The 24,128-nt window shown below is 43.9% G+C and overlaps 1 protein-coding gene across 3 annotated transcripts; it reads right to left on the reverse strand.

The window, feature by feature from the left end:
* Nucleotides 1-1,583: 1,583 nt before the first annotated feature.
* IDS (iduronate 2-sulfatase) lies at nt 1,584-19,581 on the reverse strand. 3 transcript variants are annotated; one of them, XM_036434461.2, is made up of 10 exons: nt 19,347-19,580; nt 18,435-18,571; nt 17,615-17,792; nt 14,759-14,847; nt 12,754-12,954; nt 11,041-11,211; nt 8,001-8,127; nt 4,980-5,153; nt 1,991-2,483; nt 1,584-1,916 (listed from the first exon to the last, which is right to left on the reverse strand). In XM_036434461.2, the coding sequence occupies exons 1-9, from the start codon at nt 19,441-19,443 to the stop codon at nt 2,011-2,013; spliced, it is 1,647 nt and encodes a 548-aa protein (XP_036290354.1). In that variant the 5' UTR covers nt 19,444-19,580; the 3' UTR covers nt 1,584-1,916; nt 1,991-2,010. The 3 variants fall into 3 exon arrangements, with proteins under 3 accessions (XP_036290354.1, XP_036290353.1, XP_036290355.1); XM_036434460.2 differs by having other exon boundaries at nt 18,435-18,604; XM_036434462.2 differs by lacking the exon at nt 11,041-11,211 and having other exon boundaries at nt 18,435-18,604; nt 19,347-19,581.
* Between the last annotated feature and the right edge of the window lie 4,547 nt (nt 19,582-24,128).

The raw sequence follows: 24,128 nt of genomic DNA on the forward strand, positions 1-24,128 counted from the left end.
TAATATCTTGCCTTTTTTGGTTATCATTTACTACACTATAGTAACTTACCCTAATTTGCTGTATTTTGTTTCATAAGCATTTACCTTTAAACAATGATGCAGTGTACAAACAGAAATACTAAAAATTACTCACTTTTATACAGGGCTAATTTAGATGTTTATTTGGAAAGTGGTTGAGACTTGTTATGACTAATGATAATCAGCTTCAACATGTTGTAAATATGAGTTTTGAATATTTCATCCTTTTTAAAATGATATAAGCTAAGTTTATCACTACCACCCACCCGTGTTTTTGGTTACTTTCATATTTAGGAAATACAGAACTACATTCTTGAGGATTAGAAATTACCTAATGTCATACTAATAAAAAGTTTTTACAATTCTCAAAATAAATTAGAATTTAATAAAGTTAACATTTTCTTTAATCAGTATTTAAAAGTAGACTATTTCTTAGCTCCTGGATAAATGGATGCCTGCAACAAAACACCCTTGAAGAAGAACACTAATAAGGTTGTGGAGATGCAATTCATGGATTGTTATGCCTTTAAATATTTCCATTGTATATAACAGTCTTTTAATAGATGTCCTTTGGGTTCATGGGTCATATTATTTACTAACAAATTATTATTTGGGTCAGAAAGTCTCTAAAAAATTAACTCATACATCTCATGCCTCTAGTTTACTGAGTATTATTTATTATTTGATATAAAAATTCCACATTAATCACTTCATATATATTTTATCTTTGGATTTTGAAATTTTGTGTTCTTAGAAACAAAAATTTAAGAGAAGATTTTAAGACCTTGGCATCTAACATTATTATTTAACTTTACATTTTAAAAAGAAGCTTGGATTACATATTGACATAATGCTTTTGATATATTGGGCTAACTAAGGCAAATTATGCTATATAATATAGAGGTAATATGCAAATTGACCATCACTCCAACATACAAGATGGCTGCCCTATGTGGACACAAGATAGCCACCACAAGATGGCCGGCAGGAGAGGGCAGTTGTGGGTGATCAGGCCAGCGGGGAAGGGCAGTTGGGAGGGACTAAACCTGCAAGGGAGGGCAGTTGGGGATGACCAGGCCAGCAGGGGAAAGCAATTATGGGCGACGAGGCCAGCAGGGAAGGGCAGTTAGGGAAGACCAGGCCAGCAGGGGAAGGCAGTTAGGGATGACTAGGCTGTCAGGGAAGGGCAGTGAGGGGCAATCAGGCTGGCAGGGGAGGGCAGTTGGGGGCAATTGGGCCAGCAAGGGAACAGTTAGGCATCGATCAGGCTGGCAGGGAAGTGGTTAGGGGATCATCTGGCTGGTAGGCAGGCAGGTGAGCAGTTGAGAGCCAGAAGTCTCATGGATCAGGTCTAAACGAGCAGTTGGACATCCCTCACAGGGTCCCAGATTGAAGAGGGTGCAGGCTGGGCTGAGGGACACACCACCCCAACCCACCCCCAGTGCACAAATTTTGTGCACTGGTCATCTAGTTAAATTATAAACAAGAGAACCAGGAATTTAGTGTTAAACCTAACTTGATATATGCTTATTTTTCGAAATGTACTAAATTCCACAAAGTATTTCTTGAATATAGTGCTATGTTTGGTTATTATGTTCTTGATATCTAAAGGTATAATAATTTTAATTTGCTTACTATGTACATATTCATTCAATAAATAAGCTATGACTGTTCAAAAAAGGAAAGAAAAGGATCAGCCAATCGTCAGTTTAATTAACAATTAGAAATTAATAAAGACCAAATAAAAATGTTTGGCTGCTATATAATTTAGGCCAAATTATTCATGCATATTTTCATTGCATACCCCTTGGTACCTCTTCCAATATTAAGGGTAATCACAAAATAACCAGCTCTAACTCATTCTGTCACGAGCCCGAAGGGAGCACTATATATGTATGTGTGTGTGTGTGTGTGTGTGTGTGTGTGTGTATACACACACACACACACACACACACACACACACATGCATGCCCCCTCTGTGGTTGGCACAACTCAAGGCGTCCATGATTTGGGAAGATCGCCACCTCGAGTGTCATTATACATGTTATGATCCTGCAAAGGGTCAGAATCTACAAAGTACAGTTCCCCTGCATGGACATCAGAAAAATTAGCCAAAAATTCATGGGGATTAAAGCTAACCCACACAGTATACCTGTAGTCTATTGTGCGTATGGAATATCCCATGACTCTTATATCTTTTAAATTTGGCTTGTCAGAATTCCACTGAGGATAGTCTGCAGGCCGGGGGTACTGGCTATAGGCAATGGACTCACGGGGATTACCACGGAGAGTCAAATCCTCTTCCAAGTCATGAAGTTGAAAATACTTCAGAAGGCTCTGGCCTTCTCGGCACAGGTCCACATGAAATGAGGGTCTGGGGCAGTGAGGTGGAACATGCAATCCTGCAAGTCCTGTGAGTGTGGGAAAGAGAGAGACAAGTTCCACGAGGTCCTTGACTTGCCGTCCTGAAGGAGAAAAAGACCCATCAGAATAGGTTACATTACAGAATTCTGCCACAGCAAAGCAGAATAAGTAAAGGAGGCCATCTAGACTCCACAAGTTTTGTGTGTTTTTTAAATAATATCTATGTTTAGCATAAGAATTGTAGAAACAATACCAACTTAGCACCTCACCCAATAGCAGCCCTCTTGACACTTTTAAAAACTACTGGAATTTTGGAACCACCAGTTTATAATTAATTCAAGCAAGGATCATTAATGGAGGCCCAAACCACTGAGTTAAAGTCTGTTAAAGAACAGACTGCAGATAACCTTTACAATGGCAAGAACTAGATGACATGACCACCTTAACCAGGTGATCAAACCTGGCATCATTAATAATGGCACAGGCTTCCAAAAAGTGCCCAAATGTGATACAATGAGAGCACACTACCTCACATGTAGTGTACATGTTAAAAAATGTTTACCCTGAATCTCATCATGAGAAAACAGGGCCATTGCATAAGAGAGCTTGAAAAAATATGAGGTTAGGAAGATAAGGAGCATCCAGATCACATCAGACCTTGTTTAGCCGCTGTAAGGACATTTTGCTCAGAGTAAGACAGGAAAGCATAGGAGGCTCTAGAGCAGGGCTATACTACAAATTGACTTGGGTTTTAATGGGATCACTTTGGCTACTATGAGGAAGAAAAACTCTAGGGGAGCAATGGCACATCCAGGAGAACTTAGCAAGTTATTCCAGTAATCCAGCAAGAAATGGTGGTAGTGTGGTCCATGGGGATGGCAGTGAAATGGTGAGAAATGCAATGGACCAATTCTGAATGGGGAGTGACAGGCTTGCTGCTGCACTGCATATCATATATGGAAGAGTGTCAACATTTGAGGTAAAAGGTCAGAAGTTTAGCGCTGAGCATGTGAGATTGGTTAGGTAGGACAGTCTGTTGGAAATCCAAGTCCAAAGTTCAGGAAAGAGATACAGGCTAGAGATAAGATTTGGAAATAAACTAGATGACAGTGCAGTTTTATGAGTTTATAAGTTGCCTAGAAACCTCCCAATAAAAGTTTCAGAAAAGATTCTTGCCCTAGCTGTTTGGTTCAGTGGATGGAGCATCAGCCTGCAGACTGAAGGGTTCCTGGTTCAATTCCAGTTAAGGGCACATGCTTGGGTTGCAGGCTCGATCTCCAGTAGGAGACATGCAGGAGGCAACCAATCAATGATTATCTCTCATCATTGATGTTTCTATCTCTCTCTCCCCCTCTGAAATCAACAAAAATATATTTTAAAAAATCCTCAACCTGTCAGATTTCTCCAAGTAAACAAAAGCTAGATTCATGCCTTTAAACTATTTAACCTTTTTATCAATGACATGAAAGAAGAGCATGCAGCACACAAAAATCAAATGTGCAGTCAATAAAAATGAGCAGTAGAAAGCAAACTTGGAAAGATCTATTGATAAAAGGGCCAGAATGATGGTCCAGGACCAAAAAATTAATTAATTAATTAATTAATTAATTAAAAGAGAATCAATATAAAGTACAGAATGTAGATGTTTAAAAGATGGATTAAATGCAGGACTCCAAAAAGGGGGGGGGGGGGGAGGGGCAACCTGCTTTAGCAGAATCATAGAAAAAGGACTCCCAAAAAGAGCAAATGTTGTCTTAAAGTACATGCTTCATCTCTGCACTGAGCAGATCAAGTCATGAGACAACTCTCACAAACACCATCCAGGTCTCCTTGTGTGGCAGAGAGGGGATCCAGTCCAAAAGACATTCTGGCAGTGCTTTCTTAAATTGGAGCATTTTGGAAGACAGAGACCAAGATAACCATGGGTCTAACACTGTCTTGAGAGGAACAGTTAATGGACTGGGAATTTCAGCCTAGATAAGAGAAGGTTATGTTGTTTTTGAAACTTGGAAAGACTGGCACATGGAAATCAAAGTAAACGTGATGGTCATTGTTGGGGAGGGCAGAAGGAGAATCACCTGGTAATGTTACAGGTCTAGTGGAGCACCAGACTGGTGAGCTACCAAAATGGCAAATGCCTCTCTCTCACAAACGGCCAAGTTTCTGCCAGACATGTGTGGGCAATGGAGTTTTGCTCATCTGTGTTTGTGTATGTGGGAAGGGGGGACAGCGGATAGAGCATCAGCCTAATCTGTTATCCACTTCCTCTGAGCTCTGAAGTAGGCTGCTGCTGTTTGCCACCCCTAAGATAACCCTCCCCATCCTATGGATGCCTTTTGCTCCTTTGTCTCCAACCTCGCCTTGCCCCACCTGCCATTCATGGTTCCTTGAGGACAGAAGCCTTATTTGTCATCTCTGACCATGCCAGTCCTCCCTTACCCAGAGCATGGGAAATACCCAGGAAACATGTGTAGGAATGCCAACACTGGACAAGAAGGTGGACTGAGTAAGCCCCTAGCCTATGATTTGGTAAAGTGGTTTATATAAACTAAAGAAGCTATTACTGTCAAGCTATATCATTTTAGCATATTATATACCTGGCTCCATCAATTCTGAGATGGAATCAAAAGGGTCGATGTAACGGAAAAGCTTCTCGCCTGCCTCTGGAAGCGGAGCCGTCCTTCCGGGAACATAGAACATCAGGGGAACACGAGTAGTGACATCAAAATTGCTGTATTTGGCCCATTCTCCATGTTCGCCTAGAGCCCACCCTGGTTCATAAAAAAAGCAAAGAATGACAGAAAATGAAATAATCACATTACAGCTTGTTCATTTTAGACACCATTTCATTTCCTGTTATTATTAAAAACCAGAGGAAGCAAAAACTCATCAACTATCAAAAAATTCTTCTAAAATTAACAGAAAAAGGGTGATTTCACCTGAATATTACTTATTTGAAGTACCACATTTATCTTGAATGAGGAAACCTTTAAAAAGAAAAAAATACTAAATTCTCAAACTAAAATATCTTCTTTTCAGTAAGCAACTAGCAATATGCACTCCAGTTAGACTCAAGGGATCGGTGCCCGCCCTCCAAACCCACCTCCCCTGCTAAGATGGGCTCATTCTTGATTGGGCAGGGACTCGGACAGCTGCAGTATCAGCACTGCCTTATCCTACACCTACCTATCTTGATTCAAGTTTCAAACCTCTAGTTTTTACATTTGGGTATGTACCACAAAAAAAAAAAAAAACACACACACACACAAAAAAACTGTGAAACTATAGCACAATCACTCAAATTAAAAAAAATAAAATAAAAAGACAAGGACAGCTTGTCCAACTTTTAGGACACAGCATAGATTTAAAAAAATATAACTTTTGATTTCAAATCTTTAATCTTGATTTAAAAACTACCCTTAATTCTGATTTAAAACATCCCTTAAAAAGGTAACTTGAATACTCCAAGTTGGAAATTTCCAACCTTTTTAAGTTTGAGTATTCTTTTTGATATAAAAAGTACATAAAAGACAAGAGATTGTACACTGAGTATTTTGTGTTACAAAATAACCAAAGCCAAAAGCGTTGCCATGCATGGATTTGAGAAGACTTTTGGAGTTCAGATGTAGGAAGTCCTGGGAGAGCCCTTTGAGAAGCGCAATTTGTAATCAACTGCAGCTGCTTCGGAACAAAGAGTGCTTCCAAGTGGGGCTTCCCATCATGGGATACAAAGGGCTGTGTTAGCACTGCAAGAGGAAACCTGGCATTGAGAAGAGAGTTCGGAAGTGGATGGAAGTTCATTAGGGAAATAGGGAAAAATTACAACACCACCATATTTAAGGAATACAGGCCTTTAAAAGGCATAAGCTAGGTCTGTGAAAAAATGGCACAGAAAACTGTCTATGACATTGTTAAGTCATGAAAAAAACAAAACACCAGGGAACAAAATAATACACATAGCACAATCAGCCCTGCCTTGTTTCATTACTAGTATATTATATAAATGCACTCACATAACCCATAGCCACATGCATATGCACAACCAAAGACTGCAAATGCCCCCCTATCTGTCAGTGACAGCTCAGGGTAGGATGATCTGCCCCTATGTGATATGCTCCATAAACTTGTGTTTTTTTTTTTCCTTTTTACAATGAGCACATATATGTTCTAATATTGTTGTTCTAATATTAGACCAGAGGCCCAGTCCACAAAATTCATGCACGAGCTAGGGGGAATCTCCCTCAGCCCAGCCTGTACCCTCTCCAATCTGGGACCCTTCAAGGGATGCCCGACTGCCCATCTAGGCTCCACCCATCCCGGTGGGATCGGGCCTAAATGGGCAAACATCCCTCTCAAAATTCAGGACCGCTGGCTCCCAACCACTTGCCTGCCAGCCAGCCTGATTACCCTAACTGCTTCTGCCTGCCAGCCTGATCACCCCCAACCACTCCCCTGCCAGCCTGATCAATGCCTAACTGCTCCCCCTGCCAGCCCAATTGCCCCTAACTGCCCTCCAGTGCAGGCCAGGTAACCCCCTCCTCAACAGCCCTCCCCTTCAGGCCTGGTTCCCTCCAACTTCCCTCCCCTGCAGGCTTAGTCCCCCCTAACTTCCATCTTCTGCTGGCCTGGTCCCGCCCAACTGCCCTCCTCTGCAGGCCTGGTCCCACCAAATTGCCCTCCCCTGCTGGCCTGGTCACTCCCAACTGCCCTCCCATGCAGACCTGATTGTCCTTAATCGCCCTCCCCTCTAGGCCTGGCCCCCCCAACTGCCCTCCCCTGCTGGCCTGATCGCCCACAACTATCCTCCCCTGATGGCCATCTGTGTCCACATGGGGGCACCCATCTTTGACCACCCATCTTTGACTATCTTTGACCACGACCAATTTGTGTTGGAGTGACAGTCAATTTGCGTATTACCCTTTTATTAGATAGAATAATATTAAATTATTGTGTGTGGTTTTGTTGGTTCGAGATATGTAATGATAATGTGGTTATACTTCAAAAAAGCCAAATTTTTTTTTAGCAATTCTATCACTAAAACTGAACAACTAGGATTTGCTTTAAAACAATTCAGAGGTGGGGTATGGGGAAGGATGAGATGAACAAGACTGCCATGAGTGCATACCTGGGTAGCAGGAAGACGAATTGAAACCAAGGAGTTGTTTATCCTTTCCTCTTGGGCATATTTAAAATTTTTCAAATTAAAAAGAAATTTAAACATGTTTCTATTTTTTTTTTAAATGGGAAACTGCCTTAAAAGAGATAATTGTTAATCCCAGGCTCATGTCAGAAAGGATGGAGTGGAGGAGTAGAGGCAGATCTGAAGGCTTTGTTGAGTTCTATCAAGAATGTTCTGGATCCTCCAAAGATAAACCCTCTACAATAGAAATGGGGGATAAAAAGGATTCCCACCAAAATGGAGGGTTCCTGCTGACTTTATCTAGCAAAAAATAAATAAAAGATTGCTACAGATTCACCCCACCCACCTACCTCTACCATCCCAGCTTCCTATATGCTCCTCTGAGCCATGGAGACATGGAGAGAGGTCGCAGGACTAACAAGGTGGTCATACAAGCACCTCAAGTGAGTGACTCACCAGAGCATTTTTAAATGCTTACCATGATCTGAGGTAAATGCAACAATAGTGCTGTTGGTCAGTTGAAGGTCATCCAAAGCATTCAAAAGATGGCCAACCTGTGTATCCATGTAGGAAACAGAGGCAAAGTAGCTCTGACGTATTTTCTTCTACAAAATTAAAAAATAATAGTAATAATATGACTGTGATTTAAATTGCTGTAGCATAGACAGTATTCACCTGAACACTCCTCCCAAACACCACCCCTGTGCTGATGCCCTTGATTTTCTCAATCAAAACATATCATTCATTTCTATACTATCTATATCCCTCACCCCATAGTCACAGCGATTATGCAGGCCTATAAGTAAGATTCTTTTTTAAGGGGATCAGCTTTCACTTAGCGCACAGCAGATTGATGTGCCATTTACTGTTCCTTTCTGTCTCCTTCACATACTCTTACAGGACCCAGGAGATGAACATGTACACAGAAACTAATCCTTCAGTCCCTCCAAACTCTGCTGAGGGTCACTCCAAATATACTTTAAAGCTGTATCCATTTCCTGTTGCTACTGTAACAAAGGATGATAAAGTGGAGGGCTTAAAACAACAAAAATGTATTGCCTCCCAGTTCTGAAATCCAGAAGTCTGAAATCAGGGTATCTACAGAGTCATTTTCTCTCTGAAGGCTTGAGGAGAAGGTCTTGCCTCTTCCAGCTTCTGGCAGTGGCAGCAGTCCTTGGCATTCCTTGCCTTGCAGCTGTAGCACTCGCATCTCTGTCTTCACATGGAATTTTCCCCTATGTATCTCTCTCCTTTTCCCAGTCAAATTGAGTCAGGGACCACCCTACTCCAGTAAGACTATTCATTTTAACTTGTTACATCTGCAAGGACCCTAACTCCAAATAAGGTCACATTCTGAGTTACTGAGGGTCAGGACTTCAACATATCTTTTTTTTTTTTTTTAATATATTTTATTGATTTTTCACAGAGAGGAAGAGAGAGGGATAGAGAGTTAGAAACATCGATGAGAGAGATCATTGATCAGCTGCCTCTTGCACACCCGCTACTGGGGATGTGCCCGCAACCAAGGTACATGCCCTTGACCGGAATCGAACCCGGGACCTTTCATTCCACAGGCCAACGCTCTATCCACTGAGCCAAACCAGATTCGTACAATATATCTTTTTGAGGAACACAGTTCAACTTATAACAACAGGAGTGGAGGGGCCTTTTCTCTGACTACTTTCTAACACAGCAGAAGACTGGCAACTGCTTTTCTTCATTGCCCCCGGCTGGCATGTGAGGCTCATTTCTAACAAACCCCCAGCAGCCAGAGAGCAATGGTGGGACAAGAGAGCATCACAACCCCCATGCTTGCTAAACCCAAGAGGGATTTCTGGAGCAGCACTGATGTCAAAGTGTCATGGCCCCTTCTTGGATGATTCCCCTCCCATCCTTGTTCAGAAATATTAAAGAAAAAGATGAACCCCCACCAAGGATGAGAAATAAGCGGGCCACTGACGTATCATAGCAGCCACAGCTTCCACCATGTGCCCAGCCATCTTATCGGCTAGACCTTCTGGTGTCTTTTCTCACTGCCAGGTGAGGGCAATCATGAAACTCACCTGTTCTCCCTATGACTGATATCCATCTAACAACCTTCTAAGAGGATTATACTGAACCGTGGCCTACTTCAGCTTTCTACTAGATAAAAGCCTTCAGTCTATAGCTTGAGAACTTTGATCCTCCTGGGGATCAAAGACACCTGTCAGGATGGCTGTGTCCTATTCAAGACTATATCTGCCTTCCTATGCCAGCTGCTGGAAATAGGGAAGAAACAGATGTGGTCCTTACCCTTAATGAGTCACCCGTCCAGTGAGAACACAGGCTTGAAGACATGAAAGTGCACATTATTATTGGGGCCCAGGGATGACATAGGAGAATGAGCCCTCATGTCAGCCTGGGGAAATCAGGGAAGACCTCACAGAAGAGTTAGCATTTGTGAAAGGGTACTGGCAGTCAGACAATTTGGAATAAGACACACAGAAGCTACAGAGCACAGGATGGAGCAGAGTCACCAGAGCAAGGTGTATTTGGGGCCAATGAGCTGGCTGCTCTGTCTGAAAAATAAAAGAGGGCCAAGGGGGTGGGGAAGAATGCTGAAAGGCAGTTCAGAGGATCCAGACCTGGTGGGTCCATCCAAGGAGTGGAGGTCCCTCAATGGAGGCAAAGGGAGGCACTTAGGATGTTTAGGGTGAGGAGTTAATGCATTCTGGGCTACAGGTCAGCATGATTCCTCAGGCAACAGCCCAGAGAAGATTCTAGGGGCTCAAGAAAAAATTATACTATATTAGTGCTGAGCACACAGGAAAGGCTCAATAGATACTTGTTAAATAAACAAAATACATCCACACCCACTGCAGTGATTTGGAAAGATGTGAAGAAAGAGCAAGAAGCCAGTAGAGATTTGAGAAGGATTAGGGAGAATAAGTAGGAGTTGGAGAGGGGAGGGAACATGCAAGGGAAGGAGACGAGGACTCCAAGAGAAACTCTAGATTTCTCCTTCAGCTGATGAAACCAGGCATTGCAGCTGGATGGCACTGGCCATGTTGGTGCCCCAGCTCTCCCTGCTCCAAGACCCTGCTCACCAAGGTACCCCCTGAGAGTGACATGGGCCCATGTTGCGTTTTCCTCAGAGGGGACCCCAAAGTGCCAGCAAAATGAGTATTCTGGGCATCACAGGAGTTGCCCACTACCCTATAACTGATAACTATCACTTGGATTAATTAGCTTTCTCCATGAGTTACTGATGGTCATTCAGGCCTCTTCCTCACCCCGTGCCCACATCCAGTGAGTTACCAAATCTCCAGATGCCTCTTTCTTTGGAAGTGGAGACACTGATTGAGAGACACTTTATCCATCCAGCACTTCCCATGTCATAAATGCCCCCAGACCACTCCCAACCCCAGCAATTTGTAAGATGCTTTGCACAGAGAAAGTTCTTAGTACATAGTATCTACGGAGAAAAGTGACATCATGCCATAAGTGCCCCATACTTCTCCAAAATATATTCTTGGTACCTGAAAGTCCACAGGAATTGAGCCATAGGGCACACTGAGATTTAGAGCTTCAACATCTTCCCGCTGCCTGATGTCCATCCAGGGATTATAGGCTACAGGAGGGAGGCCAGGAGGGACCTGAGGATCAGGAGCCAGGGTGATGTTCTCCAAGGGATACAATTTCTGAAACTCCTTGAGGAAAAAGACATAAAGCCACCAGATTGTCACTCTTTTAGCAAAGGCACAGGACTGAGACTCTTAGTATTTATGCTGCCTTTTTTTCTAAGCCTGTGATGCATTTATATGGTGACTCACTAACACTGCTCAGACATTTCCCCACCTGAAAGTTGGACCTTAAGTCACTCTCACTAGATGCCAATGGTAATGAAATCCTGTGACTTGTTTTCAACAGAGTAGTGACAGCTCTCTTCCCTCACAAAATCATGCACTCCTGTTCTTATCCTCCCTCCATTGCAACTAGAAAAGGTGTGAAGGGGTATTGTCAGTTCCCCAAACCACCCTAAGGTTTGTAATTCACTGGAACTCAGCACACAGTCATACTCATGGCTATGATTGATTACAGTTAAAGACCAAACAAATTCAGCAAAGTGGAAAACCACATGAAGTCTGGGAAAAACCAGGCACAAGCTTCCAGAGTCCTCTCCCTGTGAAGTCACACAGGATGTCCTTAATTCCCCCTGTAGTGAGTTGTGTGATAACATGCATGACATGCTGCCACCAAGGAAGCTCATTAAAGCTTTAGAGTCAAGGGTTTTTACTAGGGCTGGTCACCCTGGCATCCTCTGCCTACACATACCAAACTTCCAGACGTCATGCAGGAAGGTGGTAAGGGTTTGCATAAACAGTGCAGGTATAGTGACCTTCTCATCAGTTCTTGGAATGGTAGGAACACTCCAGAGATTCAGGTTCCCAGCCAGGGTTAAGCTTATAAGCAGAACTTCTAAAGGATGATAGTGAGGCCTGCAAGGTTAATTCTTCTTCACAAAAAGCAAAAGCGAGACTCACTCTATCAAGGGACCTGATAGCTCCTGCTAGAAAGGTGAGATCCCCTGGGCCAATCTAAGAGAGATACCAGCAGCATCAAAGAACATGCCTTCTAGTCTCAACTCTACTCATGAGCAAGGGATGAGGAGTTAAAAATGGGCTGCTCAGGCCCAGGGAAAACACAATAAAGAAAAGCTAACAATAATAGGGAAAACATTTTTTAAAAGATATTACAAGCTCTAAATGATATACATGCAAGCACAGGATTTGAGGTTCCAACAAGAAATGCAGTGCTGTGTGTATAAGGAGTCTGAGCTGACAGGCTCTGGGGGAAAGGGGATTACTGAAGAGGGATTCACATTCCCTGGAACTGTGTCCCAAGGACCATCCCCTTTTGCAGGCCTTGACAGCTCTGACTCGCTTCTCTATGATGATCTCACCAACCAACTCAACATTTGCTCATTGAGTTCAAGGAAAGGAAATAAAACCCTCCAATGAAGGAAAGTAGAAAGCCAAGCATTTCCAACAAAATTCTTATATGTACAAAGTCTACTACTTAGCTTTGACCTCTGAATCCTGTCTTCACACCACCAAGTATACTAGTGTCATCAGGCACCCCTAGTGATCAGGGATGGCAGGACAAAGCCACCTTCACTACACAAACCCCTTCTTTAACAAACAGCACAGCTGCCTTGACTATGTTGGATCAGCCCCCAGCCAGCTCTTCACCTTGGGGTATCTGAAGGGGATGTGTGGCTTGTGATACCCAACGGCCAGGAAAAAAGGACTGGTAGATGTTTTCATTTTTTCCAACAATTGTATGGCTTTCTTGGTGCTCTGTTTATCAGGCAAGGTACCCTCAGGTACATCTGCTACATCCACTGGGCAAATCAGGTTGGCATGGAGTTCTCCATCTGGCCCTCTACATGTCTTTCAAAACAAAAATATATAAAGTCAACTTGTTAAGTGCAAGAAATAGAAGTCATGTATTTTACATACACAATATATTTAACATTCATATCCGCAACCCAGCCCATTAAGTATTAGTCATTCAGGACAGAGACACGGGAAGTAGAACTTAAACAGAGAAGTGTTTTTGCTTTTCCAGGGAGGGGTCAGAAATCTACCAGCACTTATCTCCCTGCTGTTAATCCTCTGTCTATATATCATAATTAAAGGAAACCCAAGTAAACTAATGATTAAAAAATTCTGACTCCAACTCAATAAAGCAATAAGCCCATTAAAAAATGGTCAAAGGACCTGAATAGATATTTCTCCAAAGTAAATATACAAATGATCAATAAGCACACACAATGATGCTTAAAATCTTTAGTCATCATGGAAATGCAAATCAATACCACGAGGGTACAGCCTAGGTGCCCGTCAGCAGATGATTGGATCAAAAAACTATGGTACATCTACACAATGGAATACTATGCTGCCATAAAAAGAAGGAATTCTCATCATTTGCAGCAACCTGGATGGAATTGGAGAACATCATGCTGAGTAAAATAAGCCAGTCAATGAAAGAGAAACACCACATGACCTCACTCATTTATGGATAATAAAGAACATTATAAACTGATGAACCAAAAGATAGATATAGAGACAGTAAAGCAACAAGCAGACTGTCAAATTACAGCAGGGAGGGTAGGGAGATCTGGGGGAGATAATAGATTAACCGAAGGACTTGTATACATCCAATGGACACAAAACTCTGGGGAGGGAGGGTATGTATAGGAGGGGGGGTGGGGAATGTTAAAATATGTACACAGGTAATAATTTAATAAAAATTTAAAATTTGTTAAAAAAAATACCACGAGGGTGGATATAATGTTTAAAAATGGAAATTAACAAGTGTTGGGCAAGAATGTGAAGAAATTAGAATTCTCATACATTGCTGGTGGGAATGTGAAATGATGCAGCTACTTTGAAAAACACTCTGACAGGCCAAAACCGGTTTGGCTCAATGGATAGAACGTCGGCTTGGGGACTGAAAGGTCCCGGGTTCGATTCCGGTCAAGGGCATGTACCTTGGATGTGGGCATATCCCCAGTAGGGGGTGTGCAAGAGGCAGCTGATCAATGACTCTCTCTCTCATCGATGTTTCTAACGCTCTATCTCTCTCCCTTCCTCTCTGTACAAAATCAATAAAATATATTTTTAAAAAAAAAGAAAAAGAAAAACACTTTGACAATTCTGCAAAAAGTTAAACATCTTAACTAATAAAAGAGTAATATGCAAATTAACCATCACTACAACACACAAGATGGCCACCCCCATGTGGTCAAAGATGGCCACCACAAGATGACCATCAAAGGAGGGCAGTTGGGGGGACCCAGGCCTGCAGGAGAGGGGAGTTGGGGGGGGACCAGCCCTACAGGGGAGGGCAATTGGGGTTGAACAAGCCTGCAGGGGAGGACAGTTGGGGGAAACCAGGCCTTCAAGGGAGGGCAGTTGGGAGAGATAAGGCCTGCTGGAGAGGACAGTTGTGGGGGACAAGGCCTACAGGGGAGGGTCACTGGGGGCAATCAGGCCAGCAAGGGAGGGCAGTTAGGGATGACTAGGCCTGCAGGGGAGGCAGTTACAGGTGACCAGGCCTGCAGGGGAAAGTAGTTGGGGGCAACCAGGCCAGGAAGTCATAATCACAAACAAAACCCACAAACCTCAATGGATAACCAGCTTGAAAGAAGGTATAGCATACACAATAGTTAACCCCTGGTCACATCCTTACCTTAGTATTTTCATACTTTTCAGAGGAGGGATGATAAGGTAGAACCGACCAGCTATATGGAGAATCATCACTATGATTAGAAGATATTCCTTGAGGGGGGCGGGAAAAAAGAAAGTCACTAAATAAAACATGAAGGGTTTTTCAATGCCTTCCTCACCCTAAGTTAAAACTTTGTAAACATTTGGGGAATTATCATCTCCCCTTTTTGGCCCTCAGTTTTTTAATCTATAAAATCAAGAGCTTAGGCCACATGATGATAAATCCCCCTAAAGCCAACTCTCTCTAGGTTTCTATTTGAGCACTAAGCATCTGACTTCCCAGTCTACAAAGACTTCGTGACTCATGTTAGGCTCTTAAGAAGAAACCTAAAAGGGTGAGATAAGCCAATCTGTTACAGCAACAGAGCCCTGCAGCCCTCACTGGAGCCTCTCACCTGTCCTATGAAGAAGGTGGCAAAGGCACATACACCACCATTGGCTGGAAGATGAGGCTCAGAGAAGGTTGGTGCTATGCCTGATGCCAACCAGATATTACATGATTGAGTTAGGACTCCAACCCAAGTCCTAGAACTCCAGGCTCAGTGCTCATTCATGAAGCATAAACCCATCCTAAGCTCAGTAGATAACAGTCTATTTGGGAGGACAAAATAACAACATGTGAAACCAAGGAATCAGTGCCAGCTATCTAGAGTAGACGTACTGTGTTAAGTGTGAGAGGCCCCAGGCCCAGAGGTGATGTGGGTCTGGTGATGGTTTGCAGTGAGGGCTTTTGAGTCAGCGAGGCTTGCAAGGAGTCTTAGGGGAAGTGCTACCAATTGGATTTGAGGGGATTAGCCAGGAGGAGCAGAGAGGGTAGTGCAGTCAGAATCCCAGGAGAAAGAGCATTACTAGCACAGTGAAATATTTGGTAGGCAGTGGGTGGGGGGCTCATCAGCACAATAAGCATAGTGGGCAGACCAGAGACCACTGACAGACCTGGATTCAAATCCCCACACTGCTCCTTAGTACTTGTGCAACCTTGGGCAAGCTACTTGACCTCCAACAAGTCTCAATTTCTTCCTCAGGAAATGATGACTATGATAAAAACCCACCTTGTTTTCTGTTGAGGAGAGGATTAATGGAGCAGCCAGCACAGTAACTGGTACATAGCTAGCATTGAATCAAAGGTGGCTGCTGTCATCCTTGACAGATTCTTCCCTGACAGAACAAGGTCTTGAGAACAAAGAACAAGTTGAAAAATGTATTTCCACAGGGACTTCAGGCAACGCTTTTATTCTCTGGCTAACACTCTGCTTGGAGCCTTATCCCAAAATCTAACCATCAGGAGGAAGGAGGCCAACCACCACCACTCAGGCCATATCTCGCCTCACTTCCTGAAACACAATCTCCCCTCTGCTTTACTTCCTCGTCTCCCCAAAACTCTCTCTTCCTTCCAGCTGTACTCAGACAAGGGGGTATCATAATATGAGTACCGACTATAGGACGTTCTCCTGATGGTGGGCTTTGGGTTACACAAAATATTCCTGACATATTCACCTTCAAAACTGGGCCTGACTTAGTCTAGCCTAAAGTTACCCTCAACTTGGACTGGCCAACTGGGTTCCAGATGAAGGCTGCTGATTCTGCTGATGTAAGTAGTGAACAAAAGGAAAACTACTGAAAACTTTCAAGCAGTAGCCCCTGATGATAAGCACTGTGTTCTATACAGGGCTTGGGTTTTTCAATGCACTGTCACAATCCCGAACTACCTGCACTGGAACGCTCCCCTGCTAGGTAATTAAGGTAGTTATGACTTCAGCTTCCTAGAGAAGGATCTGAGGCTCAGAGGGTGAATGATTTGCTCAAGATCAACTGCACAGCTAAGAAGTGGCAAAGCTGGGACTGAAACCGAGGGGCCTGGATTCCTGGTGGCACTGCCCATCAGTAGTTCACTCTGCCTCCAGAGATGCTCATCTCAGCTGTATGTGGGACAGCAAAGATCTGAAAACAACTTGGACTAAAGTAAAGTAGGACTAAATGACTACTGGGATGTCATTAAAAAAAAAAACTTTGCATGGAGAGTAACTATATGGGAAATTTTTATGTTAAAAAATCATGATATAAAATTATATGTACAGAATAAATAATCTCCAATCAGAAAAACAATATGCCTAGAATAGGGTGGATATCAAAATACAGCTCCCCCACAGGGTGATGTGATTACAAGTGTTTTACATTTAGTTTATACTTTCTTTTTTGTCCAATAATCATGCAATTCTTCTGTAAGTTAAAATAAAAGTCTTAAAGTTTGTGCTTCAGCATTCTCATTTTGGCATTAAAGAGAATCAGTTTATCAAGCAGTGTTGAATATCAAGACTAGCAGCCCCTGACACTCTATAGATCCTAGATGCCAGCTTACACTGCTTTTGCTGATCTAATTCACAGACCTAAGCAGCAGCCCCTTCTTTAGGCAAGACAGCAACAACAATTATGGCTACATAGGGCAGCTTCAGATGTTCTAATCCTTAATCTCCAACTTACTGACAAGGACCCTGGAGTACAGAGGTCAGGCACAGAGCTAGAATCTCATCCAATCCAGTGCACGTCCCTCCACCCCATGAGCTGAAGGAATCAAACCGCACCATGACTAATTTCTGTAAGGAAGAGAAACTCCTCCTACCCTTTGTTACTTCTACTGTTTTTACCCCCTTTCACTCCTGCCAGGTTGAGAAGATTTTATAAAAAGTCAGTAGTGAATAATGAGGTGTCCACCTATTCTCAATAGGTTTCTGCAAGGACAGACCCAACCCTAGGACAGAATCCCCAGTGCTTGGACATGAAACAAAAAATAACCCAGAGTTTGGACAGCAAGCAGTACCTGGGTGAAAGACTTTTCCAACCGACATGGTCACGTAGCCATTCTCTTTGAAGTACTGGGGGATGGTGGAGAAGTTTCCAGCCTGCACTCTCCAGTAGGAGTTGAAGTCATACAGGCGGGTGGTGTCAGGTCTCCTCCCTGTGAGGAAGGAAACTCGGCTCGGGGCACACACTGCTTGCTGTTAGGGAGCAGAAGCAGAGGGAAACATCATCAGAGAAAAACAAGTCTGGGAGCTCAAATGTAACCAGGCAACCTACTGAGTCCTCAGCAAACAGCTTGGCAGCTGAGTCATGCAGATCTCAAAGCCAACCAGTGGGAATTGGGTTTCACTCAGTCACCAGAAAGAGAGAGGGAAGGACTCAGCCCCTCAAACCAGCAGATGATTATGTCCTTCTACACAACAGTATCTCACAGGTGCGCAGAGCAGACAAGGGTCCTGGGGTGCCCTCAATTAATGAGATGAAGTGCAACCATGGCAAGCTGGCTGATCTCACTCAAAGTTAGCCAGCAGGTCTGAGGGTGCCATTCTATAGCACCTCTTCCTTCTCAGCACCTATGGGGAAGAAGGCTGGTCAGAACCATCCTGGGCATGTTAGGACCAGGGTATTACTTGGGCCCAAATAGGAGGGGAACCTTGAAAGTACAATCTTCCTTGTTAGTGGACAACCAGGTTATCACAACTGCTGTTTTCCAGATGATCCTTCCCTCTAATAAAGAGATGCCTGGCACAATCAAGACTATCTAACAACTGCTAAGGTGACCCTCCTCTCCACCCCTCAGTGCACAAGGCACACATATATACCTAGGACCCCAGACATACCTGGGCAAAGGCATTCTGGAAGAGGAGACTGTGGGATGCCAGTTGGTCGATGTTTGGAGACCTTATGAGCTTGTCCCCATAACAACCCAGGGAGGTACGCAGGTCATCCACAATTATAAGAAGGACATTCAAAGCATCTGCACGGGAGGGTGCAGCTTCAGTGAGATGACCTGCACAGACACTGAACCCAGATCATGGTAGTTGCTAGGGTACTGAAAGGCCCAAACTGTACCCTGCACCTTGACAAACAAGACTAACCAAGCCAGAGATGGTGAGAGTTGGTGCACAGAGGAAGCCTTAGTCCCAGGTAGTAGGGTTAGGCTTTGGCCATGGCCTCAAGCCTGGATGAGAGAGGGAGAGAGGAAGAGACAAGGGATAAAGAGGGAGAGGGAGGAAAGGTTAAAAGAAATAAGCCCTGACCTGTTTGGCTCAGTGGCCTGCAGACTGAAGGGTCCCGGGTTTGATTCTGGTCAAGGGCATGTATCTTGGTTGTGGGCACATCCCCAGTAGGGGGTGTGCAGGAGGCAGCTGATTGATGTTTCTAACTTTCTATCCCTCTTCCCTCCTCTGTAAAAAATCAATAATATATATATATATATATATATATATATATATATATATTCTTAAATTAAAAAAGCAGAAAAATTTGGGGAAGGAGGGAAGTATGGATAGAGGGAAAAAAGACAGTGAGTGGAAGAGAAAGAAGAAAGGATGAATGTAAAGATGGATAGAAGCAAGCAAGGAAGGAAGGCAGGCAGGGAGGCAGGGAGGAAGGCAGGGAAAGGAGGAGGAAGGAGGGAAAACTGAGGGAGGGAGCGAGAGACTAAAGGATGAATGTAGGGAGGGAAGAACGAAGGGAAGCTGGGTGGGAGGAAGAGAGCCCCACAATCAGGGCAGGGGCACAGGCATCACCTTTGGAATAGTTGCCTGGCGCCACGGATCCTAGAGGGGTGCAGAAGGAGCCCAGGACCAGGCCTAGCAAGACCAGGCCCCGGTCCGACAGCGGCATTTCTGCCTCAGTGCGACTGCTCCAGGGTCACGGTGACAAGTCGCAGCGGGAGGGCGGGGTACAGCCACCTCCGCCTCCACCGCGACCACAGCAGCGGACTACGCCAGCAGGGCCTCCGGGACCAAAGGCCAGAGCGCCGCAGCGCTAGTGCGCCTGCGCGCCTGTTTCTAGCCTCGCCCCTCTGGGGGCGGGGCCTGGTGGAGAAACAGGCTCTTGCTTCAGATCCTCTTTTGAGAGCTGCTTGCTGCAGGGAGTCTTTCAAGGTGTGCAACCACTGTTTTTAAAAAGCACTTTCCTGCTTCTTTGCCCTTACTCCTACTGTGCTTTTAACCTGCAGCCTTCCCCTTCCCTCTTCTCTGTATAAAAGTCACTTTTCCTTACAGAGCACTCCAAATGCCATTCTCCTTCAGTGAGAACCTTTGAGAACCAGCATTTCTGACTCCCTTTCCTAGTCATCTGTTCAACAAATACTAAGTGCCACAGATATATATACCAAACACATTTGGTGGCTTGGGAGTTTTTAAGTCCCTGCCCTTATGGACCTTGCAGACACTAAATAACCAAATAAACACGGAGTGGCAGTGGCATGTATGGTCTGGAGGGGAGGATTTGCTTGTTATTTTCTGTGGGAGTAGCTAATAAAGTGACATTTTAACAAAAGCCCCAAGGTGATGAGGGTACAAACTACATGGATGTCTGCAAGAAGGGTGATCCAGGCAGAGGGAGCAGCCATTGTGTGGAAGATGACTGACAGTGTTAGAGGATCCCAGAGGCTGGTAACAGGAGATGGGAGGAGTGAGGATCATAACTCCTTGACAAGAATCATTCACTGTCTCCCTGGGACTGAAGGTTGAGAAAGACATCACAGTCCCCATGCTCCCTCTAACCCACCACAACTCTCCAGTGAAATAACCTAATATGATGCCAGGTAGATTAGAGGTAAATTTTTTTGTGTGAAGAAATACATAAATATCAATGTTGCTACTGAGGGCTTCCTATGACCCAGGCAATATGCTAACTTTCTCCTCACAGCAATGCTGTGAAGTAGATGCTGCTATCATTCCCATTTTACAAATCCAGAAATTAAACTCAAAGAGGCTGAATCACTTGACCAAAGACACACAGCCAGGATGTAGAAAATCAAGGTGACCACTGGTTAGGCTCATATGCACGCACAAAGTCTTTTGGTTGATCTCTCTAACCAGTGGTCACAGACAACAGGGGGATGGGGCCATGCGTGGGGAGGATTTTGGGATGAGAATGGGCGGAATGAGGACAAATATGTGATACCTTAATCAATAAATAAATTTTTATTTATTTTTTAATATATTTTTATTGATTTTTTACAGAGAGGAAGGGAGAGAGATAGAGAGCTAGAAAAGTCGATGAGAGAGGAACATCGACTAGCTGCCTCTTGCACACCCCCTACCAGGGATGTGCCCGCAACCAAAGTACATGCCCTTGACCGAAATTGAACCCGGGACCTTTCAGTCCGCAGACCGAAGCTCTACCACTGAGCCAAACCGGTTTCGGCAATAAAGAAAATTTTAAAAATAAAAAAAGAAAAGCAAGGTGACTCTCAATGAAAGGTTGCATCCTCAAGCGATAGGCATAACATGGTCATTGTCTGTGGCCTGCCACCACTGCTGCTGCACCTGCTTTGCTGTTTCTTCAGGCCCCAGAAATGGGCAGCTATTAACACTGAGGCCTGGCTGGTGTCCCCCTGGGAAGGGCCAGCCTATGCCTGCTATCCCCAGGCCAGAGCATACTGAGTCCCTCAAGGTGGGTCAGCCCCAGTCCAGGGCCCAAGCTGCCAGACTCCAGGTGGCCCCTCAGCTGTCCCTCTTCATCCCGACCCTTCCCTTGTATTGGTGGCTATTCAGAGTCTTGCTCTTTTCCTCCCAAAATTATGGCCTAATATCTCGGGAAGTCTGAGCCCAATGTAAATAAATATTCCAGTGGGTGTTCAGAAAGTTGTTCTTACTCTTATTTCCTCTTTCATTAGGATATGTAATACTTTCTCATAGCAATAGTTGCCTCCTATGTGCTTGTAAACTAAGGACCTAATTACATTCTCATCCTTACCAAAAAGCCATTAAGAAAAAATAATTCAGTATACCCCAGGGTTGACCAATGTGAAGAATGAGGCTAAGCCACACACTGTTCCTGCCTCTAAAAATGTCTGTAGTGGTTCTTTTGTGCACTGAATCCCATCTTATCTAGGCCCGGGGGGGGGGGGGGGGGGGGGAGAGACTACATGAGGATTAAGGAGGCACACTGGTCCTTGCCTGCTACCCTCCCTCAGGAGTGCACTGTCTGTGGGAAGGACAGGCAGAAGTATAACTTGATCACTGTAACACAGGTGGACTTTTGATTTGTCAAAAAGAAGAGTTTCCCCAGAGGAAGCAATAGATATGAAGACAAATTCACCTAATCTAACATGGATTCAAGCACCTCTGACATATTGCTGAGGTGTTGGAGTCCATCAAGAAGATTTAGCTGTAAAGCCTGTTCTGAACAATAGCCAGGCTTCTAAGGATAGATATGAGAGATGACAGACAAGACATGGAATCTTATCTGTATCTTTCTGGAAGAGTTTTCAGATTTGAATAAAGGTTAACAGCTAGTATTTGTTGACAGCTGTAATGGACACACCCTCTAAGCCTATCCCAATGAGTCATGCCCATGCATATTCCCCTCAATTTGGGTGTGGGGTGGAATATGTGCTTCTAACCAATAAAATATGAAGGTTACACAGGATGTCACACCTGTGACTACATTATGATGAAGATAGGAGTCCATTGCGCTAGAAAACACTAGGGAGATCCTCTTGCTGATATTTGAAAAGTCATACGTATTGTAATTTCATAGAGAGAGCCACATGGCAGGGAACTGTAGGTGACCTTAAGGACCTGAGGGCAGCCTTTGGCAAAAAGCCAATAAAAAGACATGAACTGGTCCTAGAACCACAAGGAAATGTATTCAGCCAACAGCCATGTGACCTTGGCAGAGGACTTCAAACTCCAGAAAAGAATGCAGCCTGGCCCTAGCCAGTTTGGCTCAGTGGATAGAGTGTTGTCCTGTGAACTGAATGGGGGACATCTATAATACTTTCAACAATAAAGATAAATTAAAAATAAAATAAATTAAAAAAAATTAATATATTTTATTGATTTTACACAGAGAGGAATTGAGAGGGACAGAGAGTTAGAAACGTCGATGAGAGAGAAACATTGACCAGCTGCCTCTTGCACACCCCCTACTGGGGATGTGCCCGCAACCAAGGTACATGCCCTTGACCAGAATCGAACCTCGGACCTTTCAGTCCGCAGGCCGACGCTCTATCCACTGAGCCAAACCGGTCTCGGCAAATTTAAAAATTTTTTTAAAGATTGATGAAACTGACAGCCTAGAATAGCTCCAAAGGGGATTCCAGTTAAGTACACATGCCCAGTTTGTGGGCTCAATCCCCAGTAGGGGGTGTGCAGGATGTACCCAATCAAAGATTCTCTCTCATCTTTGATGTTTCTATCTCACTCTCTCCCTTCCTCTCTGAAATCAATTTTACCGAATGATAGACAAACAAGTAAATTGACTATACCTCCAACTATGCCCACAGCCAATCAGAGTGAGTATGCAAATTACAAAGCCAAAGATGGCAGCTGCCCAGCTGCTGCAGGCATGGAGTGGCCAGTTGGGGCAGAAGGCCTGCTATAAAAGGGAGAATGGGGGGTGAAGGGATCTACAGGAGTCGAGTGCTGCAGTGAAGACAAGACTGCAGACTCCGGAGTCTGCAGCAAAGACGAAGATGGCAGCCTACAGCCAAAGATGGCAGACTCCGGCCAAAGTCTGTAGCAAAGATAGAGAAAGCAGACTCTGGCCAGAGCAAAGGCCTGGGTCCTGGGTGCCAGAGGAAAACCGGTGCTGGAAACCAAGAGAAGGAAAGCCTATTGCATGGGTCTCTTCGTGCAATAGGCTTCTAGTAAAAATATATATATTGTTTAAAAGAATGCTTCCTGGTCAACATTGCAACTGCAGCCTAGTGAGACTCTGAGTGAAGGATCCAGCTAAGCTGTACCTGGACTTTTGGCCCACAAAACTGTGAACTAATAGATGTTTATTCTTTTTTTAAAATGTGTGTTCTTTTAAGCTACTAAATGTGTAGTAACTTGTTATACAACAATCGAAAATGGGCACAATGTCAATAATTCATAATATGAATAGATATTTGATCTCAAGTTCAGATCACTTCCTAGAGTGAACCAACAAAACTCAAGTAGACATGGAAATGGCTTCTTATAGTTCTTAAAGCCATAAAAGAATTCATGCAAGCCATATTATTCCACAGAAACTGTACCCATTAAGACAAGCTCCCCAGGGCATGTGATGGCTACACAATTCTGGAGAGAAAATATGGCATCTCTGTTCTCAGGTCGCCATAATCAAAGAAAAGGTTGAGGGGGAAAGGAATATCTTCAAAGAAGCCACAGACACAGCTGAGCTTGAACTTTTAGGGCAACGAGAGGAGCTTAAAAAGTGAAATGCAGAAGTAGAACATGATGATGCAGGAGAAGTGAAAGTGAAAGCTGAAGACTGACTTTTTGGACACATAATCCAATTTAAGGAACACACACAGCGATGGTTGCTATAGACACCCTAGATCTGAGGATCTGAGTAATTTCCAC

This window comes from Pipistrellus kuhlii, unplaced genomic scaffold (assembly GCF_014108245.1).
Source record: "Pipistrellus kuhlii isolate mPipKuh1 unplaced genomic scaffold, mPipKuh1.p scaffold_m20_p_124, whole genome shotgun sequence".
Classification (NCBI taxonomy): Eukaryota; Metazoa; Chordata; class Mammalia; order Chiroptera; family Vespertilionidae; genus Pipistrellus; species Pipistrellus kuhlii.

Bases quoted from the DNA above. Each gene is read 5' to 3' on its own strand.
- IDS (XM_036434460.2), bottom strand. From the start codon at position 19,443: ATGCCGCTGTCGGACCGGGGCCTGGTCTTGCTAGGCCTGGTCCTGGGC. The intron at 18,605-19,346 runs GTGATGCCTGTG...GTGTCTGTGCAG, and splicing joins GCCAGGCAACTATTCCAAAG to GTCATCTCACTGAAGCTGCA. The intron at 12,955-14,758 runs GTAAGGATGTGA...TTGTTTTGAAAG, and splicing joins AAAAGTATGAAAATACTAAG to ACATGTAGAGGGCCAGATGG.